The 19,277-nt window shown below is 43.2% G+C and overlaps 1 protein-coding gene across 8 annotated transcripts in view; it reads right to left on the bottom strand.

Moving 5' to 3' along the window:
• Positions 1–315: 315 nt before the first annotated feature.
• Positions 316–19,277, bottom strand: part of RNLS (renalase, FAD dependent amine oxidase) — an 84,973-nt gene continuing 66,011 nt past the window's right edge. For 3 of the 8 annotated variants that reach the window (XM_035540177.2, XM_035540221.2, XM_035540210.2), the window contains 2 exons: positions 9,972–10,147; positions 4,608–4,888 (listed from right to left, as the gene is read on the bottom strand). In XM_035540177.2, coding sequence (XP_035396070.1) covers positions 4,736–4,888; positions 9,972–10,147 — 329 coding nt within the window. In that variant the 3' untranslated portion in view covers positions 4,608–4,735. Of the gene's footprint in view, positions 877–962; positions 2,832–3,943; positions 4,055–4,607; positions 4,889–9,004; positions 9,403–9,971; positions 10,148–19,277 lie in introns of those variants that run through there. The other 5 variants (XM_035540148.2, XM_035540157.2, XM_035540167.2 and 2 more) reach the window with 4 other exon arrangements.

Genomic DNA, 19,277 nt, shown 5'->3' with positions numbered 1-19,277 from the left:
CTCGGTGGCCAGCACAGCAGGGAACAAGCTCACTTTCCCACAGCCAGGGTGCGAGCAGGCACACACATGCCCAAGTGATGCTCGCCTGCGCAGCTCCACCGGATCCCCCAGATCTTTGGAGCCATCAGAGAGGAGGGTGAAAGCCACAAGTTGCTCAATGCACGAGGCTTATCCTTGCTGGGTTTCCATTTATTTTCTTCCATGTGAGGAACATTTCTCAGCCCTTTCTGAAATGAAATCTGGACCCACCTTGGGCTGGATTCAGAGTTCTGTCCTGCAATGGCTGCATCCCAAGCTGCCCTCATGGGGGTCATGCTTGGCAAGGACCCATTTGCTGTCCTGTGGCTGCACTGGGAAACACACCAGCAGTATCACCACCGCCTGGCCTGGAAGGTGCAACCTAAATATCAGTTAAGCAAAATCCTGACGCGGCTCATACTGAGGCCATGTGGTGAGACAGGCGGAGTGGCAGCAGGCAGCTCTGGGATTTGGGGGTTTCAGCTCTGCCTTGCAAAGCAGCTTACAAACAGCATGTCCAAGCTGGAGCGTGGATTAGAGGCAAAAAATCATCTCCGTCCCCGCAGAATCTTGGCACGCTGGATCAACGCGCTCACTTGTCAGCTCAGAAAGTGCCCTTGTCCCACCGAGAGCTCCAGGGCTCCTGACCCCTGCATCAGCCTCCTGGTTGTGCTGCATTTTGCAGCATGGAACAGCCAAGCAAAATATCCCAAGGGCAGGAAGACCATGAGCAAATCCTGGCCTCTGGGAAAGCAGGTCTTGCTCCAGTGGCTTTGGCTGAAGGGATGTTTCACAGCTCAGCGCTATGGGAACCCACCAGGTATGTTCATCTGGGAAGTGCCTCCCATCTGCAGTCACCTTTTAAAAATAAAACAACAAAAACCACAAAGAAACAACAACTAAAACAACCAACCAAAAAAATCCTAAGTCAACCTCAATTTATTTTCATACGCTTGCACAAAAAATACAGCCTGGTTCATTAGAGACATGCAGTTTGTGAACCGAGGAGCCGGGCACCTATCACCTCTTCCTAGCTCTTTTTAGAAATGGGCTACGTTCCTACAGACTGCATCCATCACTGCATCTTTCTATCTTCCCCAGGGGTGCGCAGTGTGTTTTACAGATCTGGGAGAATTATTCTAACTAACAGCCACCTCTGTTAGGTGCAGGCACAGTCACAAGAAGACATTTACTTTTCAGCCTGGCAGAGGCAGCCCTGGACAGAGCAGCTGAGATAGAGTTGCCCCTGCAGTGAGCAAGGTGTGGGGACATGTCCACTGGCCATGGCAGAGTCCTGTCCTTCAGGAGGTCTTCAGAAGGGGCTTACAGGTTTGGGCTATTGAACACATCCACAGCTTCTCACCTGAGAACTAGCCCAGCCTAGAGCTGAATATTTTGCCCCCAGGCTCACCTCTTCCCACCACAACTCCTATGGTGGGGCCTATCTGCTCCCATCATCTACCCACTCATGGGACACCAGACAAGCAGATCTGTCCTTGCTGGAACTGCAGGTGTAAAGCTGGGAGCAATGGAAGCTCTTTAAGCATGCCATTAACACTTTTTGGGGACAGGCATTGTGGCACTGGTGGGCTCAGCCAAGTGATGTTCGCTGGGTGGAACTTAAAGCAACTGTGAGTTAAAAGGCTTCAAGCATTTAAGACCCAGTCTTTCCCTGTGATGAGGAAGACAATAAAGCTGAAATCCTTTAATTCAGCTGAAGTATTTGGGCTACTGGAAGGATACGTTTTGATAGATTGGCACGCTATTGGGAATGCTGGGAGCAATTAGCCTTTGCTGCTCATCTTGATTCAAGTTCAGTCAGGATTCTGGCCTTAAAATCTCTGAATCTGTGATTTGTTTATTATTGGGTATTTTGAAGTCTAATAATGACCAAAGCTGTAAGATTGCTGAAAGGATGCGGTCAGAAACATCTCCACTTATCTATCATTTGTGGTATTTAAGTCCGCCTCTTTTACCAGAGCACTGTGAATGCATCGTTACTCCTTGAAGCATGCCTCTTTATGAGGCAGCTAGAGGAACAATACAGCATTGGGTCAAAGATGGCTTATTTTCTGTTTTCTGCATGTCACACACTTTTCAGGAGCTCTTTTCACACTTTTCTTTCTTTATTTGGATTTTCAGTAGTTTGGCTCAATTCCATTCAAAATTGAAGGAGGGGAAGGAAGTGCAAGTTTAGTGTGGTTTAATGCAAAATCTCTGTGTATTAAGGCTTGGATGAAAGGATATTGGCGGGATGGGTCCCCACAAACCATCACCACCATCACCACCAGCAACAGCTGGCCCCACTGTCATGGTGGCACCTTCCAGAGGAACTGTGTACCCAGTGGTAAACACTCTTGTATGTTCCAGTACCACAGAATAAATGTTTTTCCTTTGGCAACCAATTCCTGGAGGATGCCTAGGCCTGGATGGAAGCTGAGGAGCAAATCTGCAAAAATGTGGCTTGGTTGCTTTTGTATGCCATCCTTAGTGAGCTATGGTTCATTAATTAAGGTTTTCCAGCACTGCAAAATCAAACTGCTTCAGCTTGGACTTTGGTTGCTTCTGAGCTCTCACTAGATCAAGCCAATACTAAATTCCTCACCAGATTACATTTATTCCATGACCATGTGGCTCTTCTTGGCTACCTTCATCCTTGCAAGACAGGAGTTCATGTGTTCTTGTAAAAAATTTGTGCACACAAATGCTCACCACTCTTTCCTGTTTCTGAGCAACATGCAGTGACGGAAACCTAAGGGTTTGGAGCTGATTGATGCCTACACAATAATAAAATGTAGTTTTAAACTTGGGTTCTGCAAGGAAAGAAGAAATAAATCAATGAAACCAGCTGGTGGTGTCATGAAATATCCTTCAAAGATATTTTTAAAATTAACTTAAACCTTAAACTTTGGTGTCACTTAAAATACTCTATTAGAAATGGTCATATGCAGCAGTAAACTACTGTGTTCAGTTGCCAAGAACGCAGGATGTTAGATTTTTGTGAAATGTGAGGATTTAAGAAAGAGAGGCTTAACTGTACTTCTTTAGTGGATGCAGGGTTAAAATTTTGCCTGCTGTAAATAATATTTTGATAATTTTAGTGCTGGAGTACAGAGAGGTGCTGAACTTGTGACGCATGACTGATGAGGAAGGGCAAGTTAAAATCAAATTTAGAATAAATGATTTGTTAATTTCTAAGCACTTTCAAAATTAATTTCCCAGAAACACTGTTTCGCAGCTTAGAAATACTTGAAACTGTGACAGATAGTATTTTCAACACAATTATACTTGCTGTTTATTATTTTAGGATTTCAAATCAGATTCCTTGTTCATTCATTCACACGTGTATTTATGTACTTCCCTAGATCTGCCCCTGTATTTCTACACCAGTTTCACAAAAAAAAGTAAAAAAAAAAAAAGTAAAAAAAAGTAAAAAAAAAAGTAAAAAAAAGTAAAAAAAAAAGTATAGAGCTTCTAGAATTCACCTTGCTTTCAAACCGACTGTTTACTTTAAGTGAGTTTTTATGGAGGCAATGATTTAACTCTAAGCCAGAAATGTCCGCAGTTTTCTTATTAACATGCTGCCATGGAATACACGTCAATTACCTCCCCTCCTCCTCCTCCTTTGCCAGAGAAAGCAGCTAACCCACCTTCCACCTTGGCTGCTCCTACCTGACTGCTCACTCACCTGGAGGGAGGAAAAAGCTGCTCCTCATGCAAGGCAGCAGAGAGCCGTAATACACTAGTGACTCTCCAACCTGGCAAATACTGAACTATTTAAACTGCATCTCTTTTCTTGGCTGGCATGCTTTACTGTGTTAAACTCATGTTACGATCCAGATGTCAAGGTAAGTCCCAAGTTGCCTTTGGTACAGCAGCCCTATTTCTATGAGAGCATTAGAAACATGGACAGTGTCTATTTCACCTTTTCTCCATCCTTTCTTCTTCCAGCACTGCTGGGCTGATGTTGCTTGGACCACAGCCAACACAGGTACCATTGTTTCAGTGGCACATCATTTCCAGCAGCAGCATCAACCTGTTGAAATAAATGAGCTCTTCCACCACCCTGCAAACGGGGCTCCAGAACACTGTAGGTTAAGAGAGCTGGGTGGCAGAGAACTACAATCCCTCACTTAAAGTTTCCCATACTTGGAGAAATAGACTTTGAGTAGATGTTGTTAGACTTTGTGTAGGCCATCCAACTTGAGAAGCATAGCAAGGCATGCCCCATCACTGATTCACCATGGCCACACCTGTGACCACTGCTGATCTGCACTGACAGAAATGACCACGTGTCTATGACACCTCTGCGATCAATCACACATGTTCCTTCTTGTCATGTCCAGAGCTCCAAATACTCAGAACAGCTGTGAACTTTGTAGCTCCATGGGTTTTTATGCTCCTTTAGGTTGGGCTCTTCTCCTTGACATAATTTTCGTATGCTGTAAAAGCATCAGGAGATCTGACAAGGCTGCTGGAACTTAGTGGCTCTGACTGGAGATTTCAAGCAAAGTAACCACTCATAAAGCACAGATCCTAGAAAATTCAATTAAGTTCCATTCCAAGAATTATTACAATATACCAATAAATCTTCCTTTATTACTTTATTAATTTCTGCAAGATAGAGGCTAGTGGTGTTAATACTAAACTAGAATGCAATCCGTCATAGTTAAATCCATCATAAATCTAGACTATGTTTAGCAGATAACTGAAATTGTTATAAATGAGACTTCACAGCCTCTGCAAGACTCATGGCAGAATCTATGCAGCCATCAAAGTTGGAACAAGTAAATCCATCGCCCCCACAAATCAGGAGAGGTTGAGTATGAAGAATCATGTGTCCCGGACAATTGGGCACAGATTTTGTAACCTGAAAAAGAAAAGCATATAGGAGATGGAAAAGAAAGTTATTTTATTTACCTGAATTCCATGCCAGAAAGAACAGTATTACAGAGAAACGAGCCTTCATATGAAGCACTCCTTCCATCCAGATCTTAGTTTCTAGCATTAACAATCGAAGTGCTGTAGTAAAATATTTATCTTGTGGATTTAAATAATTAGAATAAAGCTTTCCTGCATATGGAAATTTTACAGCCCTGTCCCGTCTTATTCTCAATCTGTTGTAGAAGAAATAAAGCCTGATCCTGGACAGACGAAGTGTGGAGATCTCTAAGCCAAAAGGAATGATGGTTACTTCCGACTTATCAATCAATTCCACTCTTGAACAAGATCTTGACCTGCTGGCCTCATGGCCTGAACTGTTGTTAGTACACATAAAATCAATACACTGAGTAAACAGAAATTCTGGGGGATTTGACTACTATGTTTCTATAGATGTTGGCTTTATTTGCTTTCTCTCAAGTTGAACTAACCAGGGTTTTGCTGTCCTTCATCATCTGAGAATACAGCCGCAGGAAAATGTGCAACTGTTAATACAGCAAAGACATTTAATCCAAATAAACCAAGTCCTATGCTCTCTAAACTCACAAAAAGGGCAAGCACAGGAACCAGGCACTAACAGCACCACGTTGGAAATCCGGCCAAGCACGTGGGCCAAATCTTGTGGTCCTACAAGAGCCACCACTCATGACACAGCAGCACAGAAAAGCCAGTGGATTTTTATATTATCCCAGGGAGCTCTCTTGATTTAGGATCACTGTGATGCCATGCCATGACTTAATGGACAGCAGGTCAGTAACAATGAACCACAGATAAGCCAACAGAGACTCACATAATCTGCCTCTGTTCCTTTTCCCTATGTATTTACTCTCTGTTGGTTCTTCTGAGATCCGTCAGCTGGGATGGCAGGGCTGGAGAAGGAAGAGGAGCCTGCCATTTCTGAGAGAGCCTGCAACGCAATCGGCTTGACCAGATGACCTTCCCAGATGGGAAGTGAGGTGGACTTCAGAGGAATGACTGTCATGATGACCTGTCTGTGCTCCATGCATACATCTTGGGACTACCCACGTGGACTCTAGCTCTCCTGCGCTGATCTCCTCTTTTATCAGAGTAGAGTAGCACAAAAGCTTTTTAGATATCACCAGAGATACAATCAACACTTTGTAAATAACATGGTGACAAGTTCTGAACAAGCTTGCTTTGATAAATATTTAATGTCATTCTCAATGCATGAACCGTATTTATTTAAAAAATAATATTCCAGGCACTATACCCTTGATTAAACTTGTATTTGTGGAGTGGCGTTTCTAAAATTTAACAGACTTCACTTTACCAATATCTATTAACCTGAAGCTACATCTAACTCATGGAGAAAAGATCTCTTTTCAGTATTGTACTTCATGACAAATTTCAATGTGTGTCAAACAGCAGAGTAAATGCACAAAGCACTTGTGTTTTAACCATGCTTTGCTGTGTCACATGCTGTTCTCAATTGTTTCAAACCTATGTACAAAGACCAAATGTCCACATTGTACTAAGTCAGTACATCCTAGAGCAGCACTGATGTATCTCAGAAAGGAGGTAAGTAGCAGGAGCAGCACTGGTAAGCATGACACCAAAGCAGGGTCAGTCAGAGAAAAAAAAGGATGAGAAGATGATGGAGAGCTTGACGATGTAGTGATAAGGGGAGGAAGGTGGGAATTATGACAAAAGGAATGACAAAACAAGACCCATAAGGATGAAATGTTGAAATAGAAGAAAAATATCTAGAATGACAGAGAGAGGGAAAAAAGAAGCACAACAATAGAGTAGAAACAGAGATCAAACCACAGAGATCATATAGCATGATATGGAGAATGCAATTTTCTTTCCATCACTCCTTTATTTTCTGCCTTATTTTTGGTCCAAAGATATGTTTTGGATTCCTGTGCATTAAACCGTTACTGTGTCCCATTGTCCAAGCATTAGCTCCAGTGAACAAGATCTGGAGTCCAAGATATCTTGTTGAGCCCAGGGGATTTTTCCATTGACTCACATGCAGATTACCATTGGCAAGAAAAAGACCCATAGCCTGAGAGCTGCCATGGAGATCAGTGCAGTACCAAAAATGATTCTCACTAAAAAAGCATTAGTTTTAGCCTGCACACATATGCATATGTAGAGAGGAAATGTGAGACGTAATGCACAGGTGTACATTGCCAACAGCAGACACTGTGAGTCTAACCAAGTCTAACCAAAAATTCCCAGACAGCCATAAACGCAGGGGAACAAGAAGCCAGCAGAATGGATCCATCCTCCCAGCAGCAGGAGGGTCACAAACATGGACAAGGAAGACACGCAGCATTACAGGAATTGAAAGTAGCAGGGGGCTGAATTCTAGCCACTGCCATGCTTCTAGTTGCCTTTTCCAAGAACACATCACCTGCCAAACACCCACATTTATGTTACTGGCTGTACTGTGTGTTACCAGAGTGTTAGCATCTTCTTTAAAGGACGAAAGTACCTGAAATGAATTTGTAGCCAGTTGTGATCCATTCATTCATCTATTACTCAAGTTGATGGAGGAGTCTAGCTGTGTACTGTCAATCTGGCAAGAGATCTTCTTTCTCTAACTTTACATCAGCAGCTAATTTATGCCTACAATTTTCTAATAGATCGAGGGCACAGAGCACAAACAATGAAGAAAGGTTTAGCAGAAAAAGGCTTCTGGAGTGTTCTTCCGTCTTTAATACCCAATGCTTTTTCAATGCTGGCTGTACTAAACAGTTTCTGATTTGTCATATTGATCAAAGGATCGATACTTTCACATCTCAGACTGCATCTCTTTGCCTGTGTGGCAAGACTATGCTCAATATAGTAATATTATACAATAATAGTAATATAGGAGTAATCATAGATAGAGTGACTGGGAAGAGGAATGATTCTGTCCCTTCTTCGAGTTCCTCTAAAGGTGCTGTCCAAAATGAATTCCAAATTACCTTCAGCTACATGGCCCAGCCTGTTCCATCTCCAACCTTGGAAGACTTCAAGGCTCAGCTAGACAAAGCCACGGTGGAGCTTGATCCAGTGTTGACAACAATTCTGCTTTGAGCAAAAGGTTGGACTAGAGACCTGAAGAGATCCTTTTGAAGGTCTTCTCTAAAGAGGTCCAATTTCTGTGATTCAGTGTTCTGCCAATCTCACTTATACATATAAAGTGACTCTGTCAAAGAAACATGGTGGCTGGAAAGCTGCTGGCTCTGAATGCTAATAGTGTCTTATTGCAATTAAAGCAGGGGATACAGAATTGCAGCTGTGCTGCTAAGTAGTGTCAGTAGAAGTTTGGAAGTCCTAATCCCTCATCTGCCATGGATAATTGTAATGTCTGTGCTTTAATCCCAGGATTGTGTTTGGTGATGTGAAGGATGCTACAGATGGATTTAATTAACAAGCAGGATAAATCCAGTCTGAAGGAGTCAGGGGAAAGATGCACCCATCTTATCAGTTCCCTTTGCTTCCGTGGCAACATCTTATTATAATTGAAAGTACAGATAGCTTTAAGAGAAAAAGGGAGCTCTGTTTCAGATATTTAATTTAGGCAGGGATTATTTTATAGGGTCCCCATCTGGCGATAGAGATCTCTTGTTGAGATAACTGATCTGACCTATGCTAACTTATTTGCAACCTAAGGTATGTCCACATTCACCCACCGAGTTAAAGATTGGTGATAATTCTTCCTGTGACACAGACATAAAACACAAGCAGATGCTGAAATAGGTGATTTTGATTAGTAGCAGCATAGTATAGTAGGCAACAATGGCAGAAGAAAGTGGGAAGAACTGTAAGTTGTACAGTGTTTTGGTCTTTGAGAAAATAACAGATAATTGTCCAGTAATATGATGTCTGAATCTAATTTTTAAATAGGGGAACCAGGATGCATGATTTAGAAAGATGACAAATTTGAAGCAATTGTGGAAAATAAGATTTCATTCCTGTTCCAACTACCTCTAAAAGATGAAGCAATAGGTATAAATTTATAATAAATGTTCTCTGACCATAAGGAAAGAAATTAATTTGCTATGATTCAGGAAGCATAGGTCTTTGATGAAATATTATTTTAATATGAGGAATCTAAAACATGACATTATACATTAAGATCATCTTTATACATCAACTGATAACAAATACTATGTACTGAGAAGTGATTTGCAAACTACCAATACCTAACTCACAGAAAAATAAACTTTGTGCTAACGAGACCAGGTTCTTAGATTGGACGCAGATCAAGGGGTATGAGCAGACTTCACAGCAGTCATCTAGAGTAACTTTTCCAGACTTCATAAAATGAAAAATTTTTAGGGAACTGCTTTACGTAAATATTTTGCATCAACTTCCACATTCAATTTCACCAGTGTAATTTAACTTAAGAGGCTTTGGGTAAACATGTAGATACACTCCAATACTTGAGGAAATTGCCAACAATTTCCTTGGATTTTTAAGAGAAGTCTGTAAAATATAAACATTTTGCTATTATTACCCTTAGGTAGTTTACTTTAGAATACTTATTGTATAGCATACTGTTAAATTGAACTGGGCCAAATAAAATAATAACAAATTTGGAGTATGTCCAAACACAAGAACTTCTGCTACTCTGTGGTAGGGTGGGAATTTTGCTAATAATATCACATACTTTCGGATGCAGAAGAGACAGACTTAGTCATATTTTTAAATACCAACAAAAATCCCAGCGAAGCATGTGGGATTTACTTCCTTCCTGTGCACTGCTCCCACTCCTATTTATCAGGAGTGTTGCATAACCTACCACTAAGCCAGGTCCACTATGTGAAAAGATTACTAGAAATGGTCTGGCTGTACCTGGCCAGCCTTGAATGCTGCTCAAGGCTACGTGGAGGAATGCAATAAGGATATCAAATGACTATATTCTTTCTTCTTGCTCCCTGAGGGTGAAAACCACTGGATTGTAGGATCTCCTGTTTCTTGTGATGCCCTCTAAGTCTGTACTACGGCATTACCCAGGTGGCACCCTCCCAGCCACTTGTTCGCCCATGGGTTACCTGTGAGTATCTCCATTTCTGACACTTGACACTAGCTGGTTTGGGCAGGGATGGCACAATGCTTTCCAGGTGGCTGAGAATTAACTGCTGTACCTCTGCAGGGTCTGAATCCAGGTGCTCACTCCCAAATGTCACAGTTGTATGAACTACAACTGAAGGTCCAATTTCAGGAGACTCTGGAATAAAGAAGAGAGATACTTTTGAAAGATTACTCATTAGTATTTGCCTTCCCTTGGTACTGCCCATTGTGCCTCTAGCCTAGAAGTCACTAAGAATCTGCAGCACCACCCTGTTCTTCCAGCTGCAAAAACACAAGGAATAACAACACAAGCTGTTCACGAGAAGTACAACGAAGAAATCCAGGCTTTTTGAAGAATTTGCAGTGGTTTTCTCATTGCAGTAATCCTGTATGTTCCTAGAGGAACCCCAAGGTACTCCCACACCCCACAGCTAGCAGCTGGAGGAAGCAGTGTATGAAGTGAATACACTGGAAGCAAACTCTTCCTTTCCCCCAGAGGTCTGACATTGGCACAAAGGCTTAAAAGACATCAGGGTGGCAAGGAAGAGACAGTGACAACAGGACAGAGAGTCAGCATGACTGTATGCCCTTGCAAGTACCATGAAGTGGCTGCCAAGAACTCGGCAGATCCAGCTGGCAAGCTGGCCAAATCCTGGCCTGGCTTCAAACCAGTCTGGCAAACAAAGTGCCACCGGACTCCTGCTGTAAACTGGGCTTGAAACTCAGCAACAAATTAAGGCACTGGATGATGTTTTGTTTTATTTTGTTTTGAGATGAAAATGAAACTCCAAAATGATGATTTGAAATTTTATCTCAGAATTTTGATTTTTTAAACATTTCCTTTAAAAGGGTGCAAATGGACAGGAGAAGGTGCGCCATGCTCTGAGTGCTGCCATGTCACTGCCCACTTTCCTGCTCTACTCCCTACCAGCCAGCAGCAGCCACACAACTCAATTTTCACCAGGAGACTTCCAACCTGCCTGCAATTAAGCTTTGTGATGGAACCAATGCATAAACAACTGAAAGCCTGTTGGTACAGTCCCACCGCTTGTGCATGACCCGTTCCGCTGTGTGCTCTGCTCTTGCCCCATGCCTTACTCCTCTTGGGTCTGCTGCAGGTCATGGGAGCAATCAGGACCAGCAGGTGAGGACAACAATGCTGCAGGAGACCAAGGCATTACATGGGGCAAATGTCAGCATCATCTCTTTTGCCACTCAGCACAATCAAGTCGTACAGAAAGTATCTTGTAAACAGCAGCTAGATATATCTGCAGTTACCAGGACACAGAGGAAGCAACCTTTCATGAACAATGAAGAAATTATCTCAGACACCTTTAATGGGACAATCTCTACAAGACAGACATACTAGAGTCGTGCACATGGAATCATCAGGAGATGAAAATGATCCTTAAGGCAAAGGACAAAAAAAAAGAAATGTTTGTTGCATTATTGTGAAAAACATCTGCTCACTCCATAATTGGTTGCATATTGGCCATGCAACACAATTTACATAGTTGAAAGGCTACAATAAAGCTAATACTTTACTTTCAGGGACGGGGAGAGGGGAAACAGAAGCCAGGGCAGGTTGGCTTGATAAAACAGTGCTTCCTCTTGGCCTGCCCACATGAACCCAATTTTAGTTTTGTTGCTCTAGCAACTTCCAGGACATCAGCATGTGGTCTACAAGCAAGCATGTCTACATGCAAGTTTTGGGGAGCATTAAAGCTTCAACACAACTTCTCTCCTTGGACAAATACGTGCAAGTGAGCAAAAGTCAAAGAAAGTAATTTCTCCCTTAAAAATACACCTAGCTGCAGCACAGAGGGAGGAAGCAAAGGCAGTTCAAGTGCTATTGCTAATCCCAGCAGACCTGGAGATAGCTGGGATTAGCAATAGCTTTGTTATTGCTGGGGTAGGTAGTTTATGGGTTCTCTGTAGGGAGCTACTTCTGTCCACACCAGAGTGTTGGCTTGTCACCTTGCAGACTTGCTCATTCATGCTACAGTCCCTGTATCTTCCTGTTTTCATGGATCTCCTTTATAAGATCCAGACAGATACCTCCTGCACTGTGAGCAGAGTGGGAACATGATGTCAGTCATGGCCATGACTGCATGTGGCTTCCTCTAGTTGAAACTCCTTGATATTTAAGAACATGTCAAATCATCTATCTTTCCACCAATAAAATCGAATGAAAATAACACAAGGGCATGAGGACAGCCAATAAGAGAATTTCCCTATAATACGGGATTTTAAGGCTCGGTGATTTCCCTGTGCCAAGGCACTATGAAGGCCCAGCAGATCCTTGTGTTAGTTCTTCCTGTTGGGACTGTTCCACTTTGAATGAGCCAGATGCATTTGGAGAAGCAAGGGCATGACCTGGATTCTGCTGTATTTCAGCTGAGGGACTGAATTCACAAAGCTGGTAGTTAAATTAAGTGATTCCCTCTCACCCCACTAACCAGAAACACCCTCCTTTGGAAAGCAGAAAGCCTTTTCCAGCTAAACCTTTGTTTGAACTACCACATATTCTTAGAAAATATACTTGTTTCAGCAAATTTTCTGACCAAAGAATCCACATGGGAAGAGGCAGTTGAACACTTTCCAACCAGTTCTGGCCATTGCATATCAGGCTTGATCAAAATCTTTATGTTTAATTTGTCAGTGAGGATATACAGGCCTCCTCCTTCAAGAAGACAGCATATTCCAGCTTTTAAAAGCAACATAAATTTCCTTCTCTGGAAAACTTTGGGCTGATCATTTCAGATTACACTACTGAGGCACAGCAGGACCAAGTCCCAGCATCACAGCTTGAATGAAAGTGATGGCTTTCGCTTCAACTGGAAGGATCCCTTCATTGAGTCTCTTTCTTGGGTGGGCTGGCTCAGCCAATGCTTACTCTTGAGAACTGGGAAAATGTGGAAAAATGGGTAGGGAGCTGTTTCCTGGTTGTGGTCAGGAACGCACTGTGAGGTCACATCTGAAAGCACCAAGCCATGGTGCTGCCTTTTCTTAACATTCTCTTTTTCCAAGTGAGGCACTTGAAAAAGCAGATCACTTCCTCAATTCGGCTTACAGGCTCTACTTTCAGCAAGTACCGCATCTCTTTTCCTGGGTGGTTTCCTGAAGTGTCCAGAGACTTTTAGTTTGTTTCTTATCTTAATAGAAAAAATAACTTAAATAAGTCTTAGCCATCGGGGGTGAAAAGGCCCATATGTCCACATGAGATGGATTTGGGATGAGGCAGAGCAGATCTGGGGACTAAGACTGTATAGTGAAACAAGGTCTACCCTTGCCTAGAAGCAGAGACTCAACCAAAGAAAGCATCTTCTTCCCCAAGCTCTGATGAACTGATTGCCTGAGTCTAACATCCAGCCTTAGACTCGTCTTCCAGAGATTCCTCCTTCCGCCCCCAAGCCTGGTTTCGTAGGCTAGAACAGGACATACTTCTCTTCACATCAGCTTTTCCAAATGTCTGGAAAATCCACGGGAATGCTACTCAGTCTGTCCTTCTCATTTTCAGATGGAAAACAGGTATTCTAAATCTAACATTTCTACGCAGAGACTGTCAGGGACAGAAGACCAAGTGGGGAAGCCTATGGGGTACCTTGGGATTTATTAGAGTGCACATGGTATTTGACAAATTCTTGCACGCGAACTTGGTAAAAAGGCTCATTAAAAGATGTCTAAGCATTTTAATAACATAAATATTCATTGCTTGCTGTGACTTGTTGTAGCCAATGATTCTTGGACAGGGCCTGCTTCTTCCAAATCTCTCATCTCTTCCATAGCATGTACAAAACAAGTTTCAGGAGAACAGGCAGTTCGCTGAGTTTTTAATTCCTCCTTCAAGCTACTCATAGCTTGGAGAGCTTCCAGAGGCCACTGAGTCACAGCCTTCCAGTATTGAAATACGCCGACTGCAGGGATCAAGTTTAGCCTCAAGCCCTTTTCTTTTCTTTCTTTCCTTTTTTTCTTTTTTTTTTTCCTACAAAAATGCTGGCCAACAGAAAAGTTTAAAATAGATTTTTCCCTGAAAGCAATGGGGGTATCTCAGCTTTGATACCTTAGAGCTCTCACATCAGGTATGAATGACTGTTCATCTGTCGCAGGAGTAAAACTGGCACTTTCTTCCCAGTGTGTTTAGATCAGGCTGCAACAGCTAGTTAAAAAACCAAGGTTTCTGGCAGGACTTTTCCATGAGATTTTAATTTTCTTTATTTGTGGCAAGATGTGAGCAGTCTATGGCCATGCTAGCAGATGATGAAGTAGCATGCGAGATGTAGCAAGCCAGAGAACTCTCAGCAAAGTGAGGGGTAATGATCTGAAGGCAAATGGAAGCAGCATAAAAGCTTTCATCTGCTCCCAGTTCTCCCCCCTCTCATCCCAGCTGCACGGCAATTAATCCGATCAGTTGATGTGGTGGAAGGCATAAGACACTGGGTAGATCAGAGCGAGAGTGAGACAGCAGAGTTGGCTGGAGCTTATGCCTACTTAACTAGCAAGCAGCTCTTCAGCTAGTGTTGGCAGAGTCCTCGCCATCCGGAGTTGCTGAGGGATCCCATCAAAAACTCAGCTGCAGCAAGCTTGTGCCTGGTGCTCCTTCGTCTGCTGCACGGTCAGCCCAACGGGGTGTGCGCCTGCCCCAGCCACTCTGGCGTGCCTCCACTCGCTCACAGCAGGAGGAAAGGGACTTTACTTGCACAGACCCCCCTGAGGTCGCAGTCAGGGAGGGGAGTGCTGGCAACATCTCGTGCAGCTGCAGCGACTTGTGCCCCAAGTTCAGACTCTCCTCTTCCCTATGGCATGTGGAAGATGGAGCGCAAATACTACAGGTTTTCTTTGTTTTGGTGTTGGTTTTCTTCTTTTCAGCGTGAATTTCTTTTGCTCTGCTGCATCACACAGGACCAACACCAAGAGATGAAAAGTGAAGAACATAAGGATAAACACTTTCATGCTTCCATGTAAACAGAAAAGCACTGTGTGATCTTTGGCATATTGCCCTATCCAGCCAGCATCCTGTCTGTGACAGTGAAGTTGTCACAGAAGTGACTACGTCCCTGCCTGGCCCCGCAGCAATGCTGGGGCTGTATGGAACTTGCAGATTCTGAAGCTGCTGGCTCATGGGCATGAGGAGAGGGGCAGAGCCAGCCTCTGATGTGGGATCCAGATTTAACAAAACCTTCCTCCTTGGGATATCTTGGCCACCTCGTTTTGGTTGCCATCACAGCCTACCTGCAGTCATTCTGAGCAGCTTGCAGGGCTGAACAGAGTAGTAGGAATGAAGAACAATTCTCTTTTTTTTTGTCTCAAAGTCAAAGTATGAAGCTCCACCAGTCCCCCAGAAGTCAAAGACATTAGGGGAGACACTGAAGCACTTGTGACCAAAATACAGCTGCACTATCAGCCTGACTAGCAGTATTTTCTCCTCTTAGCAAGTCTGAAACCATATCCATGGAAAAGGAGAAGGGATGAATTGAAAAGAAAAGAAAAGAAAAGAAAAGAAAAGAAAAGAAAAGAAAAGAAAAGAAAAGAAAAGAAAAGAAAAGAAAAGAAAAGAAAAGAAAGGAGATGAACAAATAAGTGAGGAATTGAAAAGTGAGGATCTATCTGCATCTTCCACATTCTAAAGGTTACAGAGAAGACAGAGACAGACTTTCTTTAAAAGTCCAAAGCAAAAGGACATGAGCCAATGGGCACAACTGCAACAAGAGAAAATCCAACAGGACATGAGGAAGCAGCACTTCCCCATGTGAGTGGGACTTCCCTGGCCCCAGGCAGCGTGGGGTCTCCATCCTGAGGGACAGCCCTGACTCACCTCGACGTGGCCCTAAGCAACCAGGGAGTAGAAGATTGCTGAGCCTGGTGGGACTGTGAAATCTCTGAAACCAGATGAGGAAGGGCACCAACATGTAGTAGTGTGAAGTACAAACTGCCACAGGTAGAGGACGTATCAGCTATCTGGAAGGGGTGTCAAGGACAGGAAGCATGAAAGAAATTAAAGCTCATCATCCACTGCATTTTCAGCCAGTTGTAACAGTGAATTAAGCACTAGCAGTCTGTCTGTTTTGAACTCTCTGAGGGAAGCTGGTGTTCCTCCACAACCTGGAGATGAGGGGACGGGTATTTGTTTGGCTAGCAAGCAGGAGAGGAAGGCCATCAGCTTCTTGATATTTCTGGACTGTCTCCACGCTCTTCATCAATTCCCAGCTGGAGAAAACACAGGCTATGGAAAGAAAAAGAAGAACCGACTGCTGACAGAGAGAATTTATGCAGTATTAAGCCTGCTAGGAGTATAATCATCCAGAAAAATATTGGGGCTAATAAAAGATGCTCTGGAGAAGAGGACAGAAAACAGAGCCCAGTGCCACTCCCCCACCACAGTGCTTGTGGCTTGTGGGTCAAGAACATCTGGGGTTAGAAAGGTGGCTTCTAGATTTGAATAACACAGTTAATGCAGATAAGATGGAAGAGCACAGTATCCTGGGTGAAGCTGCTCAGCAAAGCTGCTCAGGCTAGAAGCATAGCTGTCACTATTATGATAGGATAAAAGACTTGTGGGCCAAGCCCCTGCACTCACTCTGTACTGCAGGATGGTGACAATACGAATAGACTGTGGTGCCAAGTCCTCCCACAGAGACCTTGTTCTGCCCTGGGAAACATTCACGTGATATTAAGGGCATCAAGACAGCTCCTGCAGTGGCCATGTCCTCCTTACCATCAGTGTCAGGGAAGGAAGGGGTTTAAGATTAAAAGGGACACAGATTAAAAGTTTGCTGAGAAAAACAAAACAAAACAAAACATAAACATCCCAATAAAACAAAGCCACACAACTTCTCAGAGAAAACCCAACGTGGATTATGTTGTCCACCAAAATCTTCTCCCTTGCAAAATACAAAAGCTACTTCTGTGCTGTGTACTTGGTGAACCCATGCCTAAGTCAGGGTTCAGAGTCCCTAAATTCAAAAGACATTTTAGAGATATAGTGCAATTAGCTGTGATCCCTGGGATCAACAGAGGCCTGAAGCTGAATGTTTCTTTAGCTTAGAGAACATTCTCACAGCCTGAAAGTTGTAGGATCCACGTGGCAAATGGTCAGCACAGCTATGTATATTGTTCTGGGAGTGTGATGGGTCAATAAGCAACCACAGTAGGGGAGGATTCAGTGGGTAACACGGATTTCAACGCTTCAGGAAGAGGGCAGAGCACGGTGCTCCTGGGACTATTTTAATGGTAGAAGGTAACTTGAGAAGCATCTGCCTGCCCTTGAGACCACCAGTGGAGACTTGGCACAGACAGAGAGCAGCAGATACCACTTCTCTTGCCATCTCCTAAGAAAGCAGAAGCCAACTGCATTTGTCCAAACAACAAAATTCCAGGAGTGAAAATCATGTCTGCAGGCCATCAGGGAGCATGTCTCACAGCTACTGAGCTAAAAGACTTTGAAGCAAGAAACCCTGAACCATAATGGACACAGCTGCTCTCAGTATCCAGCAAGGTGCCAAGGACGGGGCACTCCGAGAGGCTGTCCAGCCTCATGCCTAGAAGTGGTTGGGGTAGCCTGGGACCAAAGCACACTTGAGAGTGTGAGGCAGCATGTGCTGCAGTTGGTTGGACTTGCATCCCAGTTAATGTATTGGTATGTTCAGTAAATAATCACCAGAACAGTCTGCCTCAGAACCACAGGATTTAGGTAGGGAGGGACCTCTGGAGGTCTCTAGCCCAACCTCTTGCTGAAAACAGGGCCAGCTTCAAAGTCATACTGTATTGCTACAGTTCCAGGGCTCAGCTGAATGGCTGGGAACTCTTCCAGCACTGGCATGAACAGCACATTGCTCCTTCCTAGGGGATCTACAGATGTCGGTCTACAACCTAGTCTGCAGAAAAGATCTGTGTATGGATGCGATAGGCACACGTCTTCCACAGGAATGCTTTCTTCCTTCCTAGAGGAACAGTGTCAAGTATTTTTCTCGTGTTCCTGCCCAGTGACGCAAAACCTAGTCAGAACAGATATCAATAAAAAACAAAACTTGTTTGCTTCCTGCCCCTAAGGAATTTTTAATTTGCCTGGGGGGATGTGCTTTGCTATCCAAAATCCATTCTGATTCTATATAACATGAGGGGAAGGGAAAGGGTTTTATCACTGCCGTGTCAAACAAACCCTAAAAGCTAGGCTGTGAAAAAGTGCATGGAAATATTGTTGGTCAGTGCAGAGAGCAGCAGACAAGCTGGGCTCCTCCAGACAGGCCGGAGTGGTATCCCTGCTCCCTGGGAAGGACCAGCAGGATGAGTTTCTCTGACGGAAGAGAAGTCTACACGCAAGCCTCATAAAACTAGAACCAAAATGAAAAAAGAATAGTGAATAATTTCAGCACACCTAGAAAATAAGCAAGAGAGATGGAGATTTCCTTTCAAAATGCCACACTGCCGTTTTGCAAAAGAGAGAGATTCCTGAGTTATCCTTAGCAGTTTTCATGGTTTGTATGGCCACTTATTCTCCATGCTGAATCTGCTGTAATTCGCAAGGCACAGTTTGGAAGACTTCCTGTAAAGAACAGCATATATTATATTCAGAAATTCAGCATTTCATTAGACTTACAGATCGTTTCTGATTAGTTTTCTAAAAACAAGCAGGGTAGGCAGGGGATTACAAAGCAATTGGCCATGTAATGAGGGTAAAAACCTAAATAACTCTTTAACTCTACCAAACTCATATTTTGGTACTGAGAAGATAAAGGAATCTTTATTTTAAATTTAAAAAGGATACTCAGGAATTACACTGATCCTGAAAACCTATAAAATAAATCTTCCCTCTAAATTATATGACCTCACAATCCTTATGCAAAAGAAGTAAAGGAACTGCTTCCATTTTTGTGTGTCATCTATCTTTAGTCCTTCAACTGTAAAGAGATGCAAAGACTGCAGTATTACAGAAATGAGGCTTGAAATAATTTATACTGAAGAATTCCCACCGTCCCCCCGACCAGTTATAAATATTGATGGAGTGTTTAAAGCAGCCAATCACACAAATATTTAATATTCATACATACTGCACAGGGAATTCAACACACACTTCTTGTAGGCTCTTCCTTACGCAACTTTTGAGCACATTACATCTGTGGATGGAGACACAGTTTTACGATCTCAGCTGCTGAGATCCTCAGCTGATGCAAAAAGCCTTCCTTCTCAGAGGCCTGGTAATGGCTTATAATGCTCCAAATTACACTGGTAATGGCAGCATCAGAGAAACAGCTTTGTTACTGATTCCTCTGCATAAACTGGGAAGAAAA

The sequence above is a fragment of the Cygnus atratus genome, chromosome 7, assembly GCF_013377495.2.
Source record: "Cygnus atratus isolate AKBS03 ecotype Queensland, Australia chromosome 7, CAtr_DNAZoo_HiC_assembly, whole genome shotgun sequence".
Lineage (NCBI taxonomy): Eukaryota > Metazoa > Chordata > Aves > Anseriformes > Anatidae > Cygnus > Cygnus atratus.
The sequence above is the reverse complement of the archived record's forward strand: the minus strand, read 5'-3'. Positions and strand labels throughout refer to the sequence as shown.